Source organism: Coregonus lavaretus, assembly GCF_964263955.1.
Source record: "Coregonus lavaretus genome assembly, chromosome: 13".
Lineage (NCBI taxonomy): Eukaryota > Metazoa > Chordata > Actinopteri > Salmoniformes > Salmonidae > Coregonus > Coregonus lavaretus.
Window position 1 is genome coordinate 19,184,140 of NC_140000.1, and position 15,804 is coordinate 19,199,943.

General features: G+C 41.2%; 1 protein-coding gene across 3 annotated transcripts in view; it reads left to right on the top strand.

The window, feature by feature from the left end:
* The first annotated feature begins 533 nt into the window (after positions 1-533).
* Positions 534-15,804, top strand: part of LOC311140691 (metalloreductase STEAP4-like) — a 21,331-nt gene continuing 6,060 nt past the window's right edge. The window contains exons 1-10 of one of the 3 annotated variants that reach the window (XM_084175869.1): positions 534-937; positions 1,021-1,253; positions 1,422-1,529; positions 1,711-1,781; positions 1,916-2,003; positions 10,853-11,131; positions 11,224-11,318; positions 11,425-11,535; positions 11,647-11,689; positions 12,961-13,125. In XM_084175869.1, the coding sequence (XP_084031995.1) occupies positions 1,023-1,253; positions 1,422-1,529; positions 1,711-1,781; positions 1,916-2,003; positions 10,853-11,131; positions 11,224-11,318; positions 11,425-11,535; positions 11,647-11,689; positions 12,961-13,125 (1,191 nt within the window). In that variant the 5' untranslated portion in view covers positions 534-937; positions 1,021-1,022. Of the gene's footprint in view, positions 1,254-1,421; positions 1,530-1,710; positions 1,782-1,915; positions 2,004-10,852; positions 11,132-11,223; positions 11,319-11,424; positions 11,536-11,646; positions 11,690-12,960; positions 13,126-15,804 lie in introns of all 3 variants that reach the window. The other 2 variants (XM_084175870.1, XM_084175871.1) reach the window with 2 other exon arrangements.

The window sequence follows — 15,804 nt, forward strand, 5'->3', positions numbered from 1 at the left end:
TTCATGGTGATGTGACACATTTCTTCTGGTATTTCACATTCTGTGCTTTGTGGAGTTACCTACTTATTGTTGCACACAATGGAAGGTTGTCACATCTTTGAGCAAAGGCCATCTGAGGTAAGGCAGCTTATGAAGACGGTAGTATTACAACAAACCAAAGTGCAGCTGCTGTTGTGTTATTGTCATGAACTGTGAAAGGACCTGTGCTTGTATGCCATTTAGTAAACTCTTGTTGCAAACTACATACTGGTTTAAATATGTATTTAACGGTGATATTTCTGCATGATAAAGCACAGACTGTGTGTGTGTGTATGTGTGTGTGTGTGTGTGTGTGTGTGTGTGTGTGTGTGTGTGACATGTACATTGCTTAACCCAGAAAGATCACCGTGACCTGGAATCTCCAGGTCTGTTTTTCCACTATTATGTAACCTCCCTGCTTCCCAGAAACCGCTGGCCTCTCCTCAGAGACACTGCAGAGTGAGTGCCATGGGCTGTCCTGCACACACACACACACATGCAAATGCACAAGCAAAAACACACCGCTCCTCTTCCAACTAAGTTTGCAGCTTGGCAGAAAGGCTAATCCCTTCCCTCCTCACACCTGGAGCCCAGACACAAATAGAGACTCAGTTTGTGGTGTCTCAGTCAGTCAGTCAGGACAGAGAAAGACAGAGTCAGACTTTCATCAGGATAACTCAGAGGAGCTGCTCCAACTCTGAAGACTATTGTTTTAGGACATGTATTGCAGCGAACATTTCATTGCAGGAGTTCAACTACAGTAAGCTGTCCTAGCATTGATTGACAGTGCTCTGTCTGGACTGTAAGACTCCGTCTAGAGGAGGTGTCTGCTGAAGAACTTAGTGAAGTGAAAGGGACGTTCATCCTGCGAGCTCCATTTATGTGGATGTACTTTTTCTGTGATTGCAACTTCAGGAAGGTATTTTAAACTCTTTGGTCTTTCTGACACTTTCTATTGACTCTACCTACGACTTGAGGAGATCTTTGCCTGTCTCTGTTCAGGTATGATGGGTCAGGAGAGGAGTGAGGAGAAGAGTGAGGAGAGAATCGAGTGTGTGTCCCTGTCTCCGATGAGGGAGGCTGTCCCTGCCCCACCTGAGTATGAGAGGGTGTGTGTGTTTGGGACGGGGGACATGGGGCGCTCTCTGGGACTGCGTCTGCTGCAGGCGGGGTACGGGGTGATGTTTGGCAGCCGACGGCCCCACAGCAGCAGCCTCCTACCCCATGGAGCACAGGTACAAATAAAGTAGATCTAGTTTTATGTGGTGATATGTTAAATGTGGATATGTGTTTTTACAGTGTTGTAAATGTATTTGAATATATTTGTATATGTTTGAAGGAGTATATGTGAATATACTGTATCTGTGTTTGTGTGTATCAATATGTTGATGATGTATATGCAGGTCCTGGGCCATGCTGCAGCTGCCCAGTCAGCCCGTCTGATCTTCATCGCTGTCCAGAGAGAACACTACGACTTCCTGGTACCACTGGCCAATCAGCTAAAGGGGAAGGTAGCATATATGTTTTATTACTTCTGCTATATGTATGCATGTCTGTTTTGTCAGCATGTAACTGTATATTTGGCTAACATAATGTATGTCCCAGTGTATTTAGCCAATATAATGTATATTCCAGTGTATTTGGCCAATATATTGCATGAATCAGTGTATTTGATGCCATTTTGAATTGCAGGTGTTGGTGGACCTCAGTAACAACCTGAGGAAGAATCAGTACCCAGAGGCCAACGCAGAGTACTTGCAAAGGTGAGAGCTATACAGTATATGTTGTTATTATGTGTATGTTTTTTAGTTAATTGGGAATGTTTTTATATGTTGATGTGTATCTACAGTATGTGTATGTTGGTGTAATGTAAATGTGGTTATATGTACCTGAACAGTCTGGTCCCTGGAGCTGAGGTGGTTAAAGGCTTCAACACCCTGTCTGCCTGGGCTTTGCAGAATGGACCTTCAGATGCCAACAGTCAGGTACACACACAAGGTTCAAGCCATGCCCATGAAACCAATTGGCTACTAGATTCAAGTCTATATATACACTACATGACCAAAAGTATGTGGACACCTGATCGTCGAACATCTCCTTCCAACATTTTGGGCCTTTATGTGGAGTTGGACCCCTCCTTTGCTGCGATAACAGCCTCCACTCTTCTGGGGAGGCTTTCCACTAGATGTTGGAACATTGCTGCGGGGACTTACTTCCATCAGCCACAAGAGCATTAGTGAGGTAGGGCACTGATGCTGACCGATTAGGCCTGGCATGCAGTCAGCGTTACAATTCATCCCAATGGTGTTCCATGGGGTTGAGGTCAGGGCTCTGTGCAGGTCAGTCAAGTTCTTCTACACCGATCTCAACAAACCATTTCTGTATGGACCTCGCTTTGTAAACTGGGGCATTGTCATGCTGAGACAGGAAAGGGCCTTCCCCAAACTGTTGCCATAATGTTGGAAGCACAGAATTGTCTAGAATGTCATTGTATGCTGTAGCGTTAAGATTTCCCTTCACTGTAACTAAGGTCCTAGACCGAATCATGAAAAACATCCCCAGACCATTATTCCTCATCCACCAAACTTTACAGTTGGCACTATACATTGGTGCAGGAAGCGTTCTCCTGGCATCCGCCAAACCCAGAGTCGTCCGTCGGACTGCCAGATGGTAAAGCGTGAATCAACACTCCAGAGACCGCGTTTCCACTGCTCTAGAGTCCAATGGCGGCGAGTTTTACACCACTACAGCCGACGCTTCACATTGCGCATGGTGATCTTAGGCTTGTGTGCGGCTGCTCTTCCATGGAAACCCATTTCATGAAGCTCCTGATGAACAGTTATTGTGCTAACGTTGCTTCCAGAGGCAGTTTGGAACTCGGTAGTGAGTGTTGCAACCGAGGACAGACGATTGTTACGCGCGACACGCTTCAGCACTCAGTGGTCCCGTTCTGTGAACTTGTGTGGCCTACCACTTCACGGCTAAGCCGTTGTTTCTCCTAGATGTTTCCACTTCACAATAACAGCACCTACAGTTGACCGGGGCAGCTCTAGCTGGTCAGAAATGTGATGAACTGACTTCTTGGAAAGGTGACATCCTATGAGAGTGCCATGTTGAAAGTCACTGAGCTCTTCAGTAAGTCCATTCTACTGCCAATGTTTGTCTGTGGAGATTGCATTGCTGTGTGCTCGATTTTATACACGTCAGCAACGGGTGTGGCTGAAATAGCCAAATCCCCTCATTTGAAGCGGTGTCCACATACCTTTGTATATAATGTTTATATACATATAACCATATACAGGCATTCAAAGAGTCTGTATATAAACATTCATACAGTGTCTTCAGAAAGTATTCACACCCATTTACTTTTTCCACATTTTGATGTGTTAGAAAGTGGGATTATAATTGATTTAATTGTCTTTTTTTTCAAGGATCTACACAAAATACTATGTTATGGCAAAGTGGAAGAAAAATTCTAACATTTGAAAAAATAATAATGAAAAATAAAACACTAACATATTATTAAGTATTCAACCCCCTGAGTCAATACATGTTAGAATCACCTTTAGCAACGATTGCAGCTGTGAGTATTTCTGGGTAACTGTCTAAGAGCTTAACAAAACTGGATTGTACAATATTTGCACATTATTCTTAAAAAAATTATTCATGCTCTGTCAAGTTGGTTGTTGATCATTGCTAGACAACCATTTTTAAGTCTTGCCATAGATTTTCAAGCCGATTTAAGTGAAACTGTAACTAGGCCACTCCAGGAACATTCATAGGATTTTTCCTATGCTTACAGTGGGGAAAAAAAGTATTTAGTCAGCCACCAATTGTGCAAGTTCTCCCACTTAAAAAGATGAGAGAGGCCTGTAATTTTCATCATAGGTACACGTCAACTATGACAGACAAATTGAGAGAAAAAAATCCAGAAAATCACATTGTAGGATTTTTTATGAATTTATTTGCAAATTATGGTGGAAAATAAGTATTCGGTCACCTACAAACAAGCAAGATTTCTGGCTCTCACAGACCTGTAACTTCTTCTTTAAGAGGCTCCTCTGTCCTCCACTCGTTACCTGTATTAATGGCACCTGTTTGAACTTGTTATCAGTATAAAAGACACCTGTCCACAACCTCAAACAGTCACACTCCAAACTCCACTATGGCCAAGACCAAAGAGCTGTCAAAGGACACCAGAAACAAAATTGTAGACCTGCACCAGGCTGGGAAGACTGAATCTGCAATAGGTAAGCAGCTTGGTTTGAAGAAATCAACTGTGGGAGCAATTATTAGGAAATGGAAGACATACAAGACCACCGATAATCTCCCTCGATCTGGGGCTCCACGCAAGATCTCACCCTGTGGGGTCAAAATGATCACAAGAACGGTGAGCAAAAATCGCAGAACCACACGGGGGGACCTAGTGAATGACCTGCAGAGAGCTGGGACCAAAGTAACAAAGCCTACCATCAGTAACACACTACGCCGCCAGGGACTCAAATCCTGCAGTGCAAGACGTGTCCCCCTGCTTAAGCCAGTACATGTCCAGGCCCGTCTGAAGTTTGCTAGAGTGCATTTGGATGATCCAGAAGAGGATTGGGAGAATGTCATATGGTCAGATGAAACCAAAATATAACTTTTTGGTAAAAACTCAACTCGTCGTGTTTGGAGGACAAAGAATGCTGAGTTGCATCCAAAGAACACCATACCTACTGTGAAGCATGGGGGTGGAAACATCATGCTTTGGGGCTGTTTTTCTACAAAGGGACCAGGACGACTGATCCGTGTAAAGGAAAGAATGAATGGGGCCATGTATCGTGAGATTTTGAGTGAAAACCTCCTTCCATCAGCAAGGGCATTGAAGATGAAACGTGGCTGGGTCTTTCAGCATGACAATGATCCCAAACACACTGCCGGGGCAACGAAGGAGTGGCTTCATAAGAAGCATTTCAAGGTCCTGGAGTGGCCTAGCCAGTCTCCAGATCTCAACACCATAGAAAATCTTTGGAGGGAGTTGAAAGTCTGTGTTGCCCAGCGACAGCCCCAAAACATCACTGCTCTAGAGGAGATCTGCATGGAGGAATGGGCCAAAATTACAGCAACAGTGTGTGAAAACCTTGTGAAGACTTACAGAAAACATTTGACCTGTGTCATTGCCAACAAAGCGTATATAACAAAGTATTGAGAAACTTTTGTTATTGACCAAATACTTATTTTCCACCATAATTTGCAAATAAATTCATTAAAAATCCTACAATGTGATTTTCTTGATTTTTTTTCTCATTTTGTCTGTCATAGTTGACATGTACCTATGATGAAAATTACAGGACTCTCTCATCTTTTTAAGTGGGAGAACTTGCACAATTAGTGGCTGACTAAATACTTTTTTTCCCCACTGTAGCTCTATTCCATTTATTTTTTATCCAAAAAAAAACTCCCTTGCCAATGACAAGCATACCCGTTGCATGATGCAGCCACCACCTTGCTTGAAAATATGAAGAGTGGTACTCAGTGATATGTTTTTTTTTTTTTTTTTTTTTTTTTTGGGGGGGGGGGGGGTTGGGTAGATCAGCTTAATATTGCAGATAGATTGTAACTTCCATCAATGTAATTGTCTGCATCACTTCCAATCCCCCATGTTTTTTATATATATACTCCTCTTTATTACTTTTTAACCCCACCATCCTTTCCCTACTTGGGGTAAATTAGTGAACAACAATGCTTAGGCCTCTACTTCCAGCTTATACTCACTATCTACATTTTATGGACACAGTCAATTTTACAATAATTATCTTTTATTTGTTTTTGCTCCTGAACTTCTTCTACTCTCAATCTCTCCGATCATTTTCATGATGTCCATCCGGTTTGCTTCTATATGCCATATCTTTCTAACTGTGCTCTTTCCCAAAAGCTCCCAACATACAACCTATATACTTATTATGGACACAGTATGCTTACATTATTAGTTATCTTGTTATTATTTGTTGTTATTTGTTATTAGTCCCATCCTTCAACTCCATTCAACACCTCCCATCTATCTCTTAACACCATCCATGTAGGAATTCTATTTGCTATATACACTGCTCAAAAAAATAAAGGGAATACTTAAACAACACATCCTAGATCTGAATGAATTAAATAATCTTATTAAATACTTTTTTTTTCTTTACATAGTTGAATGTGCTGACAACAAAATCACACAAAAATGATCAATGGAAATCAAATTTATCAACCCATGGAGGTCTGGATTTGGAGTCACCCTCAAAATTAAAGTGGAAAACCACACTACAGGCTGATCCAACTTTGATGCAATGTCCTTAAAACAAGTCAAAATGAGGCTCAGTAGTGTGTGTGGCCTCCACGTGCCTGTATGACCTCCCTACAACGCCTGGGCATGCTCCTGATGAGGTGGCGGATGGTCTCCTGAGGGATCTCCTCCCAGACCTGGACTAAAGCATCCACCAACTCCTGGACAGTCTGTGGTGGATGGAGCGAGACATGATGTCCCAGATGTGCTCAATTGGATTCAGGTCTGGGGAACGGACGGGCCAGTCCATAGCATCAATGCCTTCCTCTTGCAGGAACTGCTGACACACTCCAGCCACATGAGGTCTAGCATTGTCTTGCATTAGGAGGAACCCAGGGCCAACCGCACCAGCATATGGTCTCACAAGGGGTCTGAGGATCTCATCTCGGTACCTAATGGCAGTCAGGCTACCTCTGGCGAGCACATGGAGGGCTGTGCGGCCCCCCAAAGAAATGCCACCCCACACCATGACTGACCCACCGCCAAACCGGTCATGCTGGAGGATGTTGCAGGCAGCAGAACGTTCTCCATGGCGTCTCCAGACTCTGTCACGTCTGTCACATGTGCTCAGTGTGAACCTGCTTTCATCTGTGAAGAGCACAGGGCGCCCGTGGCGAATTTGCCAATCTTGGTGTTCTCTGGCAAATGCCAAACGTCCTGCACGGTGTTGGGCTGTAAGCACAACCCCCACCTGTGGACGTCGGGCCCTCATAGAATCTGTTTCTGACCGTTTGAGCAGAAACATTAGATTATCTTACTAGTTTGCTAGAGAACCAGTTCGGATTTAAGTATAATTTTTGTATGACTGAAGCTTTTAGTGATAGTTCTAATACTTTAATATTTAATAATTTCTGTCCTCCGAATTCATATTCATTATATAAATATGCCCTTTTAATTTTGTCTGGCTTGCCGTTCCAAATAAAATTGAATATTTTTTTCTCATATAATTAAAAAAACTGTTCGCTAGGCGTAGGCAAGACCATAAGCAAATAGGTAAACTGGGATAATACTAAAGAGTTAATCAGGGTGATTTTTCCACAAATTGACAGGTATTTTCCTTTCCATGGTAGTAAGATCTTATCTATTTTTGCTAACTTTCTATTAAAATGTATTGAAGTGAGATCATTTATTTCCTTTGGGATATGTATTCCGAGTATATCCACATCACCATCAGACCATTTTATTGGTAAACTACATGGTAATGTAAAAATTGTATTTTTTAGTGATCCAATACGTAATATAGTACATTTGTCATAATTTGGTTGTAATCCAGAGAGGTTAGAAAATGTATCTAGATCCTCTATGAGGCTGTGGAGGGATTCTAGTTGTGGATTTAAAAGAAAACATGAATCATCAGCGTACAATGACACCTTTGTTTTTAAGCCCTGGATTTCTAATCCTCTGATATTAATATTGGATCTGATTTTAATAGCTAACATCTCGATGGCCACAATAAATAGATATGCCGATAGTGGACAACCTTCTTTCACTCCTCTTGACAGTTTAAAACTTTCTGAGAAATAGCCAGTATTTACTATTTTACACCTAGGGTTACTATACATGATTTTGACCCATTTTATAAGAGATTCTCCAAAATTGAAATGCTCCAGGCATTTATATATAAACCCCAGTCGTACTTTATCAAATGCCTTTTCAAAGTCTGCTATGAATAGCAGGCCTGGTTTCCCAGATTATCCATAGTGTTCTATTGTTTCCAATACTTGCCTTATATTATCTCCAATGTATCTTACATGTAAAAAACCTGTCTGATTAGAATGAATAATATCCGACAATACCTTTTTAATTCTATGCGCTATACATTTTGCTAGAATTTTTGCATCACAACACTGAAGTGTAAGGGGCCTCCAATTTTTTAAATATTCTTTTTCTTTATATTTTCCACTTGTATCCTGTTTCAGTAATAATGTGTTGTGTTGGTTTTGCCCCAAACATAACGCTTTTATATTCAGGACACAAAGTTCATTTATTAGCCACATTTTTTGCAGTTTTACTTTAGTGCCTTATTGCAAACAGGATGCATGTTTTGGAATACTTTTTATTCTGTACAAGCTTCCTTCTTTTCACTGTCAATTAGGTTAGTATTGTGGAGTAACTACAATGTTGTTGATCTATCCTCAGTTTTCTCCTATCACAGCCATTAAACTCTGTAACTGTTTTAAAGTCCCCATTGGCCTAATGGTGAAATCCCTGAGTGGTTTCCTGCCTCTCCGGCCACTGAGTTAGGAAGGACGCCTGTATCTTTGTAGTGACTAGGTGTATTTATACACCATCCAAAGTATAATTAATAACTTTACCATGCTCAAAGGGGTATTCAATGTCTGCTTTTGGAATTGGAAACCTCCCTGGTCTTTGTGGTTGAATCTGTGTTTAAAATTCCCTGCTTTACTGAGGGACCTTACAGATAATTGTAAGTGAGTGGTACAGAGATGAGGTAGTCATTCAAAAATCATGTTAAATACCATTATTGCACAGAGAGTGAGTTCATGCAACTTATTATGTGACTTGTTAAGCACATTTTTACTCCTGAACTTGTTTAGGCTTGCCATAACAAAGGGGTTGAATACTTATTGACTCAAGACTTTTCAGATTTTCATTTTTTAACATTTCTGAAAACGTAATTCCGCTTTGACATTATAGGGTATTGTGTATAGGCCAGTGACACACAATCTCAATTTAATCCATGATAAGTGCAGGTTGTAACACAACAAAATGGGGACAAAGTCAAGGGGTGTGAATACTTTCTGAAGGCACTGTACATGTTCACTGTCAACATGTTGAGTTTACTTTCTCTCCTCTGTGTTAAATAAGAACAGCTTCATTCTGGAACTAGAAACTTGTATTGTGCATCCTCTGTAAAGATAAGCATACAGTATAAAAGCATGCACACACAAACACACCAGACCTGGGCACATTTTCTATTTCTAACTTTAAAATACTGTACGTAATTGAATATAGAGTTTTCAAAGGCAAAACTTTTCTTTGATATTCAAATTCAGCTCTCAGAAAACCAAATAATATTTTAAGGTATTTTGAATACCTCTCAGAAAACCAAACAATATTTTAGTTATTTGAAAATAAACCAAAATATATTTATTTGTTGGCTGCCAAATATAAATTACAACAGTTAGTTGAATTAGTCCAAATACCATCAGGTCAATAGTTATTGGCACCCTTGAGCAAAAAAATCTGCAACAAAGACTGTAGAAAATAAAGAATTCAACTACTGAGCTATATTCCATGCAAAAAATGTTTTGGAAAATATATTATTGTATACTAATACAATTGCTCAGAGAAAGTAATAATAAAAAAATCTTATTGGCACCCCTGTTTTCAATGCTATAGCACCTTCCCCTTGCGAGGATAATGACACTGAGCCTTTTTCTAAAGTGTTTTATGAGTTGAAGAACACATTTGGAGCGTTTTTTTTTTCTGGCCAATTAACATTTTCTTTGTGGATTTGTATTAGTGTTTGGGGTTATTGTCTTGCTGGAAGATCCATTTGCTGGCAAGTTACGGCATCCTGGCAGAGGCAACCAGGTTTTTCGCTAAAATGTCAAGGTACTGGGTAAAGTTCATTATGCCGTTGACCTTAACAAGGGCCCCAGGACGAGTGGAAGCAAAATAGCCCCAAAACATCAAAGATCCACCGCCGTATTTAACAGTAGGTATGGGGTGGCAGGTAGCCTAGTGGTTAAGAGCGTTAGGCCAGTAACAGAACGGTCGCTGGTTCTAATCCCCTAGGTGAAAAATCTGTTGATGTGCCATTGAGCAAGGAACTTAACCCCAATTGCTCCTGTAAATCGCTCTGGATAAGAGCGTCTGCTAAATGACTAAAATGTAATTATAAACTGGGTGTTCGAGCCCTGATTGGCTGACCGCCGTGGTATGACAAGACATTTATTTTTACTACTCTAGTTACGTTGGTAACCAGTTTATAATAGCAATAAGGCACCTCAGGGTTTTGTGATATATGGCCAATATACCATGGCTAAGGGCTGTATCCAGGCACTCCGCGTTGCATCGTGCTTAAGAACAGCCCTTGCCGTGGTATATTGGCCAAGTACTTTTCTGCATATGCTTCTGTTTTTCAACGCCAAATCCACCACTTGTGTGCTCGGCCAAAGAGCTCTAATTTTATGTCATCTGACAAAAGCACCTGTTCCAATCCAAGTGCCAATGCCATTTAGCAAACATTTTTCTAGCATTTTTTGAAAAAGGCTCAGTGTCGTTATCCTCGCAAAGTGAGGTATTGAAAGGTATTGAAAACAGGGGTGTCAATCATTTTTACCCCTACCTTTTTGAGATTTTTTGTATTACTTGTTTAAAAAATATATTTCTCTCAGCATTTATATTAGTACAATATAATATAATTTTACACATTTTGGGAGCATACAATATAGCTCAGTATTTGAAAAATATTATTTTATACAGGCATTTTTGCTCATCTTTATCAAGGGTGTCAATAATTTCAGACCCCACTGTATGTGCATAAATATATGTCAGGTGTATATCTGCGGAGAAAGTGCGGAGGCCAAGCAGGTGGTGATGGCGGTAGCCACCAAGCTGGGTTTCAGTGCCCTGGACCGGGGCTCTCTCTCAGCAGCCCGGGAGCTGGAAGACTTCCCCTTGCAGCTGTTCCCCCAGTGGAGGCTCACCCTGCGCATCACCATCGGCCTCTGTGCTGCCTTCTTCTTCTACCTGCTGATCAGAGATGTCATCTACTCATATGTCACCCAGGGCGAAGACATCTCCTTCAGAATCATGGTCTCACTGGCCAACAAGGTACTGGCCCACAGGCCCTCTGAGTGTTTGTGTTCTGTTTGTTTATGAGTGTGTTACCAGCTGTTCAAGGTGTGTGTGGGTGTTCTCTCCAGGTGTGTCCCATCGTGTCTCTGATCATGCTGTCTCTCTGTTACTTGCCTGGTGTCCTGGCTTCCTTCCTGCAGCTCTACAGAGGCACCAAGTACAGGTCAGACCTGTGTGTGTATGTGAGTGTGTTTGCACACATGTATGTTCATACAATGTTGTGTATGTACTTATGTTGATTATAAGTGTTTATGTATGTTTAACATCAGGCGCTTCCCTGATTGGCTGGACAGCTGGATGCTGTGCAGGAAACAGCTGGGTCTACTGTCGCTGGGGTTCGCCTTTCTGCACGTGCTCTATACACTGATCTTACCCATACGGTCAGTGGAGCACACACTCAAATGCACACGCATGCATGCGCACACACACACACACTGTGACATGTATCTTCCTTTAGGTTTTAGTAAAGAAACTATTGATTTTGTTCTCAGGTACTATCTGATGTTCTGGGTCACTGAAAACACTGTCTCTCTGGTAAGAACACCTACCTAGCTTTAAGGCCAAATTAAACACTTTCAAAACAGTGAACATTGAATAGACAAAAGGGTGTACAGATGTAGGATCTTAATTTGGTCATTGTTGTTGCTGAGAATTGTCCTGCGCTGCAGGATTTACCTAAATTTACACTAATACATGGCCAATTTGTAAGTCGCTCTGGATAAGAGCGTCTGCTAAATGTAAATGTTATATTAAAGAGATTCTCCTGAACTGTTGTATACATTTTAGACAGTAGTTCTGAAAGTAGCACTCACGAGCCAAAAGTGGTCCCCAAAAAACGCGTACTAAGTCACATATGTGCAGATATGTGCACCACGTCATTGGGTTCTCTCTCTCGCTCTGCTGTGGCCACTGAGCCATTGGGCCCGCCCTGCAACCTCATTGGATAATGCTGGGCAGGCCTCTTGCTAGCTGTCACTCAAATGTGAGGGGCTGAATCTCTTTGGCTAGAACTTGAATTGCTAGGGGGCTGGCCCATATTGGGGAAATGTAGGGAAAATGGTGTGGCACAGCTTCAAGAAAACAGTCGCTTTCAAACGAAGTATTCTGTGGCTAATTGAGCTAAGAAGTAATTCTACTCGTAGATTATGAATGTATGAACTACACATTGAGACATCCAGCCCAAAGTACCGGAGCATGTCCGGAGACATTTGAAACCCCACCTCTTTAAGGAATACCTGGGATAGGATAAAGTAATCCTTCTACCCCCCCCCCCCCCCCCCAAAAAAAAAAAAAAAGTGTAAAGTGGTTTTCCCACTGGCTATAGGGTGAATGCACCAATTTGTAAGTCGCTCTGGATAAGAGCGTCTGCTAAATGACGTAAATGTGCCCTTGAGCAAGGCACTTAACCCTAATTGCTCCTGTAAGTCGCTCTGGATAAGAGCGTCTGCTAAATGACTAAAATGTAAATGTAAATGTAAATGTTAACAGTATTGCACTTTTCATGTAGCCTCATTTTGGCCAGCTAATAGCCTAACCACCAATCAAGTAACATTACATTGGCGGAAATGTGTGAATGGACTAGACGTTCAAATCCTGTTGCTGCAGGATTATTTTGCTGTGACACAATACTGGTCATATTAAGACCATACATCTGTACATTGGACACACACCTACAGTATATAGCAGGATTCAGGCACTGGTTTTGATTATAAACACTGGATTATGCCCCTCCCTTGCTCTCATGCTCTCTCTCTCTCTCTCTCTCTCTCTCTCTCGCTCTTCTCTCGCTCTTCTCTCTCTCTCAGATCAGAGAGAACAGGACCACTGAGTTTGATACCACAACGGCCTGGCGTGGCGACTCCTACTTGTCCCTGGGAATTCTGGGATTTGGCCTTTACGTCCTGTTAGGAATCACATCTCTTCCCTCCGTCAGTAACGCTCTCAGCTGGAAGGAGTTCAGCTTCGTACAGGTGGGATCACAAGGACCGGTCACACTGAATGCTTAGACCAGACACAGTTGCTAGGGACATTTTCTGCCCATTTTAACTAGTGATGGGGGGAATAATTGATAGAGTTACATATCGCAATATTATTTTGGAAACATCACAGTAGAGTTGAAAAATATATGGCAAATAGAAATCCAATATGGATGGTGTTAAAAGATAGATGGGAGGTGTTGAATGGAGCTGAAGGATGGGACTAATAACAACTAACAACAACTAATAACAGCAAGATAACTAATGTAGGGCATGCTGTGTCCATAATAAGTATATAGGTTATAGGTTGAGAGCTTTTGTGAAGGAGCACAGTTGGAGAGATATGGCATATAGAAGCTAACCGGATGGACATCATGAAAATGATCGGAGAGGTTGAGGGTAGAGGAAGTTCAGGAGTAAAAACAAGCAAAATATAATTATTGTAAAATTGACTGTGTCCATAAAATGTATATAGTATGTATAAGCTGGAAGTAGAGGGCTAAGCATTGTTGTTCACTAGTTTAATCCAATTAGGGAAGGGGTGCTGGGGTTGGAAAGTAATAAAGGGAAATATATTTTTAAAAAGGATATGTGTGTATGTGTATGTATATGTATATGTGTAAATATGTGTATGTATTTGTATGTGTGTATATATGTATGTGTGTGTATATATACAGTTGAAGTCGGACGTTTACATACACTTAGGTTGGAGTCATTAAAACTAGTTTTTCAACCACTCCACAAATGTCTTGTTAACAAACTATAGTTTTGGCAAGTCGGTTAGAACATCTACTTTGTGCATGACACAAGTAATTTTTCCAACAATTGTTTACAGACAGATTATTTCACTTATAATTCACTGTTTCACAATTCCAGTGGGTCAGAAGTTTACATACACTAAGTTGACTGTGCCTTTAAACAGCTTGGAAAATTCCAGAAAATGATGTCATGGCTTTAGAAGCTTCTGATAGGTTAATTGACATCATTTGAGTCAATTGGAGGTGTACCTGTGGATGTATTTCAAGGCCTACCTTCAAACTCAGTGCCTATTTGCTTGAAATCATGGGAAAATCTAAAGAAATCAGCCAAGACCTCAGAAAATAAATTGTAGACCTCTACAAGTCTGGTTCATCCTTGGGAGCAATTTCCAAATGCCTGAAGGTACCACGTTAATCTGTACAAACAATAGTACGCAAGTATAAACACCATGGGACCACGCAGCCGTCATACCGCTCAGGAAGGAGACGCGTTCTGTCTCCTAGAGATTAACGTACTTTGGTGCGAAAAGTGCAAATCAATCCCAGAACAACAGCAAAGGACCTTGTGAAGATGCTGGAGGAAACAGGAACAAAAGTATCTATATCCACAGTAAAACGAGTCCTATATCGACATAACCTGAAAGGCCACTCAGCAAGGAAGAAGCCACTGCTCCAAAACCGCCATAAAAAATCCAGACTACTGTTTGCAACTGCACATGGGGACAAAGATCGTACTTTTTGGAGAAATGTCCTCTGGTCTGATGAAACAAAAATAGAACTGTTTGGCCATAATGACCATCGTTATGTTTGGAGGAAAAAAGGGGTTGCTTGCAAGCCGAAGAACACCATCCCAACCGTGAAGCACGGGGGTGGCAGCATCATGCTGTGGGGGTGCTTTACTGCAGGAGGGACTGGTGCACTTCACAAAATAGATGGCATCATGAGGAAGGAAAATGATGTGGATATATTGAAGCAACATTTTAAGACATCAGTCAGGAAGTTAAAGCTTGGTCGCAAATGGGTCTTCCAAATGGACAATGAACACAAGCATACTTCCAAAGTTGTGGCAAAATGGCTTTAGGACAACAAAGTCAAGGTATTGGAGTGGCCATCACAAAGCCCTGACCTCAATCCTATAGAAAATGTGTGGGCAGAACTGAAAAAGCGTGTGCGAGCAAGGTGGCCTACAAACCTGACTCAGTTACACCAGCTCTGTCAGGAGGAATGGGCCAAAATTCACCCAACTTATTGTGGGAAGCTTGTGGAAGACTACCCGAAACGTTTGACCCAAGTTAAACAATTTAAAGGCAATGCTACCAAATACTAATTGAGTGTATGTAAACTTCTGACCCACTGGGAATGTGATGAAAGAAATAAAAGCTGAAATACATCATTCTCGCTACTATTATTCTGACATTTCACATTCTTAAAATAAAGTGGTGATCCTTACTGACCTAAAACAGGTAATTTTTACAAGGATTAAATGTCAGGAATTGTGAAAAACTGAGTTTAAATGTATTTGGCTAAGGTGTATGTAAACTTCCGACTTCAACTGTATGTATATATACACTCCCATTCAAAAGTTTGGGGTCACTTAGAAATGTCCTTGTTTTCGAAAGAAAAGCAATTTTTTTGTCCATTAAAATAACATCAAATTGATCAGAAATACAGTGTAGACATTGTTAATGTTGTAAATGGCTATTGTAGCTAGAAACGGTTGATTGTTAATGGAATACAGAGACCCATTATCAGCAACCATCAGTCCTGTGTTCCAATGGCACTTTGTGTTTGCTAATCCAAGAAAAAGACGTATCTCAGACTGGCCAATAAAAAGAAAATATTAAGATGGGCAGTCTGAGATATGACTTTTTCTTTGCAACTCTGCCTAGAAGGTCAGCATCCCGGAGTCGCCTGT